This window comes from Fringilla coelebs (assembly GCF_963513975.1).
Source record: "Fringilla coelebs genome assembly, chromosome: 20".
NCBI lineage: Eukaryota > Metazoa > Chordata > Aves > Passeriformes > Fringillidae > Fringilla > Fringilla coelebs.
The window spans coordinates 3584792-3592013 of record NC_140046.1 but is presented as its reverse complement, the minus strand read 5'-3'; the positions used below and the strand labels follow the sequence as shown (position 1 = coordinate 3592013).

The 7222-nt window shown below is 41.3% G+C and overlaps 1 protein-coding gene across 4 annotated transcripts in view; it reads right to left on the bottom strand.

The window, feature by feature from the left end:
• Positions 1 to 1114: 1114 nt before the first annotated feature.
• Positions 1115 to 7222, bottom strand: part of NCOR1 (nuclear receptor corepressor 1) — a 55703-nt gene continuing 49595 nt past the window's right edge. For all 4 annotated transcript variants that reach the window (XM_084219385.1, XM_084219388.1, XM_084219387.1 and 1 more), the window contains exons 42-47: positions 6892 to 7029; positions 5685 to 5827; positions 5085 to 5138; positions 4602 to 4823; positions 4140 to 4322; positions 1115 to 3961 (exon numbers count right to left, since the gene is read on the bottom strand). In XM_084219385.1, the coding sequence (XP_084075511.1) occupies positions 3774 to 3961; positions 4140 to 4322; positions 4602 to 4823; positions 5085 to 5138; positions 5685 to 5827; positions 6892 to 7029 (928 nt within the window). In that variant the 3' untranslated portion in view covers positions 1115 to 3773. The remainder of the gene's footprint in view (positions 3962 to 4139; positions 4323 to 4601; positions 4824 to 5084; positions 5139 to 5684; positions 5828 to 6891; positions 7030 to 7222) is intronic.

Below are 7222 nucleotides of genomic sequence, written 5' to 3'. Positions count from 1 at the left end.
ATAAAGGTGTGAAATCTTAACTGTGTGAATTTGTGGTGTAGTCTGTGGTTTGACTGACCTACTGTGCTAAGTGATTTAATTTTGGCTGCCTAAGTGCAAGTCTGGTTATTAACACTGTGTGAGAGTCAGTTTGCTACTCCTGCCTGCCCACAGAAGTGTTCATGGCTGTCCTAGAGCAAGTCTTGAAAATGAACAGGCAGGAATTGTCTCACTCTTTACATGTTGCACAGCACAGCAGGGGCTGTACTTTTATCAGTGCTGTAGTTCAGGGTGTTTGAACTACAGCAGAGCATCTCCCAGGCTGTACCTGCCCTGCAACAGAGCTGCAGCTCCCTGTCCTGGTCCAACAGCTTGCCTGGAGATCAAATGTATTTCTTCATTTAGCATCCAAAGACAGAACTTGTCCTCTCAGAGGGTGAGGCTGTTAGCACACAGAGCTGCTGTCAGGAATAAAACACGGCTGCAGTGGAGAGCACACGGAATGCCAGAGTTGTCTTCTCTCTTGGATAGGTCAGTGCTTGAATGCTGAGGCTTCCTGTTGGAAAAGATGCTGTGCACAAACCCAGCTTTGTCAGCTACATGCCTTCATGTGAATCAAGTATGAACAGCTGCTTTAGACAACAGAATTTCTCAGTTCTGCCCTGCCAGGAAGCCTGATGTTAAAGGAAGAGGAGAATTAAACCAGAAATCACCAAATCCATATTTAGTTAGGATAGTAGAACTAATTCTGTCACTATTTTAACCTCTCAGTTGTCAGAACTGCAGCTGGTTGGTACAACCCTCAATGTAATTACATCATTATTAATTTACTTACAGTAGCAGCTTCATCTCTGAACTCTGAGCTAAGAGGAGGAGACACACAGGTTTTCTCATTGAAGCTGGAAAACTTCAGTCACATACAGAGCTTAGTTCTCAGCAAGCTAAGAAATAAAAATAGGGCTGTACTGACAGAAAGGCTCTGGCACATTAGAGCTAACCCTCCCTCAAGTGCTGGGTTTGGGGTTTGAAGCAGCAGAGCTTGGAGGGCAGCAGTGTCACCTGGAACCCTGCAGCATCCTGGGAGCAGGGTCTGGCCTGATGCTGCAAAACAAAAGGGAGACACAGGAAAAGCAAGTGGAGAACTGATCCCCTTTATTGATTGGTCTGAATCCAGAAGTCACTGTCTAGTGAAGACATTGTGTGGAAATTATGATGCATGGGTTTTTCAAGTCTTAAATGATTTCATATCAGAATCACGAACCATATCAAGATGAAAGCATTGTGAAAGCGCTGATCAGAAATCAGGTAAAAATTTGTAGTAAACTACACTTTGTAAACATGACTTACAAACACCTTCCTGTTTGAAACAGGGCAGATGTAATTCCATACTTGAAGATTACTGGAATCGTGGTAAACCCTAACTTAGGCTCTGGAGAGGTTTTTACACTGGAGAAGTTAAAACTCGGATAACAAACAAAAAAAAGCAGCAACATTTTATGTGCAAATGCCACTCAAACTGTATCTTAGGAGATTGTGACTATCCTACTTTGGATATCTTGCTGCTGCTGCAGCAGTAACATGAAGCTTTGCAATGAACATGCTACACTTACTGTACAGGTAGCAAAGACATTTGTCTGTACATGCCTCTTTCACATTGTATTTGTTACACTAAGAAAGTGAGAACAAGTGAGTTTAAGAATGGAACTTAACTCTCCACTCCAAATTTAAATCTACAAAAAGGGCAGATCAACTCGTTTTCCAGTATATGTTGCTGTGGGAACCAAAAAAGAAAGTTAAAATAAGAGCACAGGTCTACAAACAGGATGAAAACTTCACTGCTTCAAGCTGGAAGGGTAAAGGAGGGGAGGATGAGAGAAATCTTTCTCAGAGAAAGACTGTAAGGAGATTTAAGACTGCCAATGGATCACTGTGATGCAGTATTAAAAAAAAGTAGCAAAATAGTTCTGTGTTTCCAACAGTGTCAAGTTTCCAAATGAGTTCCTTTGGAATTTTGTTTCCCACACTTGGGGCAAAAAGGCTTTCCTTAAAGGACTGAAAATAAATTTGCTATTGATAAATAGTTCTGTGCTTCTTCCTGTTTGTAAGTGGACCAAGACAGTCCATGGGCTGCAGAGCTCACACAACTCGAGGTTACACACTGCATTACACCTTCCATACAACGCATCACAAATACATCAAAACCCAAAATATTTCTCACTGGAAATAACTCCAAGGCAAAGATCCTGTTGATCAATGAGATGCAAAAGCAGTTTGGAATCTGACAGACCACGCCATCCCCCAGCTCAGTGCTATCTGTGAATCAGTCCTTCTACCCCAGAAGGTGTGAATTCACTTCCTGAGGTCAGTGCAGCATAAAATGAAGATGCTTTTGGAGATGGATGTCAGGACAGCCTGTGCCATCACTGCCCAGATGGATGGATGTGTACATGAGCTACAAGCACATCATAGCAAGCATTGATAGATGAACGATTAAGGAGACTCTCCTAGTACCATATACAATTTAAAAATAAAAATCACCCTAACAAGTATTGCACACTTCAGGAGTTAAGCCAAGCATTTGTAAGGACTTCCACCAAAAGCTTGCTTAGAGGGACAGGGACTGGGACGCAGACTTCAAAATAATTATTACATAAAGATTTTAAAATCAGATTGGAGGAAGGAAAAAAAAAATCACAGTACCTATTTCAAACTGCTTGTAACAGAAGCCAAGTAGTTGACTCGTGTGTTGCTCAATTATTCTATAAAAGCACTTTGTTTTATTTAAACTTGGGATGTGGAGCTTTTTCTTCTTAAAGGATTTATCAACCCACCCAGAGCCTCTGTTCAGAAAAGCCATTTGCTGTGGTTAAATACGACAGAAAATTTAGTAGCCTGTTTTGACTGCATACAATGCAGAAACAGAGAACACTAAGAATAGGCTTTTAGGGCACAGTTAAAATTCCCAGTGTGCATAACAGTGAGGTATGCCTCCAGAAGCTGTTCTTTTTTTGTTTCTTTAACCTTTTAAAAATGAACCATAACATACCCATGCAATAATATTTCTGCAGTGTTGCTAAAGAAAACCAACTGCACCAAAAATTTACAATGTGGCAGAATTTCAAATTCCAAAGAAATATATCATCTTATTCCAGCGAACTGGAGTTATGTTAATGTACAGAATTCACTAAGGGGTCAGTCTTAAAAATCAACATTTTCACAAGAGCTTGAACACCACTGAGAAAGTGTGTCTAGGGAAAAAAAAATATAAAAGCACAATGCCTGCAGGAAGTGGCACGGCATTAAATGGGCAATGATGGTTGGGAGGTTGGGGTTCTGGTTAGGTCAGGCTGAGAGGGAGGCTAGGGTTATGAAGAGTATTCTACACTGGAGAAAATGCTTAAAAAAAATTACAAAATGACCCCCAAAGTTTAGGCAATGATTTGAACATAAGTACACCAGATACTATAGCAAGGGAAAAAACACTGCAAAAAGTACTCTCTATTTACAGAAGAATGATTTAAAAGACATTATGGTTTTCTTTACAAATAGATGTAGAGCAGGAATAGTCCACATTTTTAAAAACTCTTTACATATTTATCTTTAGTAAGTCAACCTTCTCGACCACAATCCTCCAACACACACAGCCTGTGCAGAAGGCATTTCACGGACTCTCCAGCAATTCTTCATTGTGTGGCCCTTGCTCTCTTGGAAAGTCTCTGTGGGCACAAGTCAAAAATAGATTTCTTTTTTTGACCCGCAAATTAAAAAAAAAAAACAAAAATAATCTGCATAGTTCAGTCATCACTGTCAGACAGAGTCTCATATTGTGCTGAAAGCAGTGGTGCAGGCTCTCGCTCCCAGATCCTGTTCTGTGGGTGAGTGGTTGCTTGGCTCATGGACGGGGGGGCACAGGCGATGGAGGTCGGGGGGGTGCTGCTCAGCATCCTCATGGTCAGAGGGTTGTATGGAAACTGGGTGGAACCTGCACCAAAAGGCAAAAAGATGAGCTGTTCTGAGAGATCTGTGTTGGCCTGGGTTGTGACAATTAGCAGAAAATCCACTGCAGAAAACCCCCACATGTGGGAGCTTCTGGCCAGTATCCAGCATTACAGAACAACATCTGAGACCACAAACAAATTTGAAAGAAGCCCCTTCCTCACCTGTTGATGAAGGCCTGTCTTCCCAGGCCCACACTGGAGTCTGTCTGTGGTAGTCCCCTTCTGAATGTACAGATGAGACAGAAGAAGGTCTTTCAGTTCCCAAATATCCCTGCCCAGGAATTGGAGACTTTGACTTCCTACTGTTTGATTTGCCAATGAGCTTCTGCTTGCTGACTGCCCCACCTGGCAAGAGAAGGGACAGATTTCACCAACCACATTTTAGCCTCTGTGTGTTTATTTCTAGAAATTATCAGGTAGCACTGAGAAGCTCTAGGTATCTAATACACCCTGTTCTCCTTTTCCTGTTCCATCAGTGTTGCTGGAAAAGCCCGGACGATAACTGCAAACACCACCTCTGCCAATTACAGAGGAAAGACAGTGATTTTCAGTGATACTACGTTATTCAAACCCTTGATTTATTTATTTTCTTTAAGGCCCTGGGATATTTGGAAGCTGCAATACCTGAATTTGGGGATGGATTGGCTTCTTCCCTCCGTGTCTCGTTAGTCGCCGGTACGGCGGCGCCAGAGCTGCCCGGAGCCACGGCGAGAGGCTGGGACATGACAACCCCGTGCTCCTCACTCTTGTCATCAAAGTTTCCCATCAGTGCTTTCCTAATAATGTCCTCCAGACCCAGATTACTGGCAGGATCTGCAAAGGAGTGACCCCTAGAACTGACTGCACCTGTGAGAGAAGAGAAAACACAGGGAAAGGTGGGAAGGGAGGCAAAAATTGTATCTTTGAGAAATTACAAAGGGGTGTGGGGAAAGATTTGGTCATTTTGCTTTTCCTTATGGTGCAGGAAATAAGTTTTCATGTAGGATATTAGGTTTTAAATTTGGACCATTTTCCTCTTTTACTGGACTCTCCAAAGAGTATAAATTTAAGATGTTAGACATTACATTTTTCTGGAACATATGTTGTTTCTTTTATTGAAGAACTTACCTGAGGTAGTGACTGCTGGCAAATTGAATATTTCAGTCCCTGGCTGAGCAGTTGCTGCAATAAAAACACAAGATTTCACTGAATTTTTCCTAACTGATGATCACTAAGTGATCAGCAGTAGCCCTACTGCACAAAAAATAAGCAAAAATATAGTTCTAGTATCATATTCCACAATGTCAGTGTTCATTACTGGAATTATATTAAAATGCTGTTTAAAAGACATAATCATAAGGGCAAAGAAAACACAAACTATTTAGTTACAAGATATATTTCCAAATAGGAAAAGATATAGTATTGATACAAAGCAAATTACAGACATGGTTAGAATAATGTCAGGTTTTAACAACTCCCTCATTAATTATGTGGTTTTCACCTCTTAAATTAAGTGTTAAAATTATATGACAGTCCTACATACAACAGTATATAAAAAAAATAATCTAACCTTCTAGTTATGTGGTCATAAATTATTATATGTATTTTATATTAATAGATTTATATTAATTTGTATTATTTGATCATATTTAGGTCAGGATATCTGCAGGTGAAAGTCACATGAAGCTTAAGCTGGAAAAATTGAGTGAAAAGGCAAGTCCTGCATACCCATGTCAGAGTCACCTCCACCAGATGAGTTCAGCTTTCGAAATATCTCCTGTTTCTTGGATTTTACCATTGGTGAAGTGTTCTCAAGTTTGGTGAAAAACGAAGGCAGGTAACTGATACTGCCTGGAGAGCGAGAGTCAGTCCTGCCAAGACCAACAGGTGTCAAAGAGACAGAACTTGTAAGATGCACATTTAAATCTTCCCAAAAGCAGACAGGCAGAAACCACCAACAGTCATTATGAACACGGGGGGGCTCAATAATAACTGAGTTTGCTTAAGCAGCAGCAATCTGACAAATAAGCTTGAATTAAAAAACCAAACAACTCATACGTAAATGAAAAAATAATCTAAAAATGAAGTAAAAAATAATCTAGACTTCTTAGCCCAAGATCCTTGCATTTCTAAAAAGTGCAATATCCCCTGCCATGTTCTTGGAAATCCCTTTGCATCTACCTAACATCCATCATGGACTGTGACAGCCCTGCAGCAGCTGCAGAGTGGAAAACCCCAAGAAAATTAGAATCAGTTTCACCAGGATGAGGCTTAAATAAGTACTTTGAGTGCTCTTCCTTCCTCAGCAGGGCAAAACAGGAGCACCCACTCCAGTGTGCATCTCCCACACGTTTGCAGACACCAGCACCACCAGGGAGCCTGTGAAGGTGCTGTGCAATTTTGTGGTGCAGATTTGACAGACTGGGACAGGGCTGCCCCATGCATGGACATCCCACTTCACTCCTCCTGGAACTGCTTTAGCTTAGTGATATTTCAAGGGATTAACTGCTCCAGCACCATGAGTGCTGGAAGCCTGGGTTCCTCCCCTCTCCACCAGGACAGTATCCAGGAATCCAAGCAGGCAGAGAAGAGTGACTGATTTAATAAAAACTGTGACCTTTCTCAAAACTCACTTCAGTTTTACAGAACTGGCAACCACGAGGAGTTTCACTCTAACATTCTCTCAGATGTGACACAGAACACTCTGCTTGCACCAAGAAACTTAAGACAGAGCACCAACATGTGACCTTTCCCTCAGCCTTCCCAAAGCACCTCCCAGATTTCAAGTTTTGGATGTTAGTGCAGAAGGACTGACAGTGATTAACAACTTGCCTGTGGCACCAGAGGAAGGTCAGTTGAACTGCTCTTTAACAAAGACACAGTTTGCAGCACAAAGATTCAGAATTATGTTTTTAAAAGTCAGTTTTACACCTACCTCTGTTCAGTAGGCTCAGTTCTTTGGGAAAGCAAAAGAACATTTTCCTGTTTCTCATGTACAACCGGGACCTGAGGTGGCGAGATTGGCTCGTAGGGCTCTGAGGGGACGTGACTCCTCTCTGGAGATTTTCCAGGCCTACATCCACAATTCAGAGAACAGATAATTACTCTCAATGCATGTACAGCAGTAGTTAATGTAATTTTACAGTTCCTACATAACTGCTTACGTATAGTTACATGTTACATGCTTTAATAAGCTTGGTGATCTTTAAAAGATGACAATGCATTGTCCATAACAACTCTGGTAAGTTTTAAGTTATTACATGTTT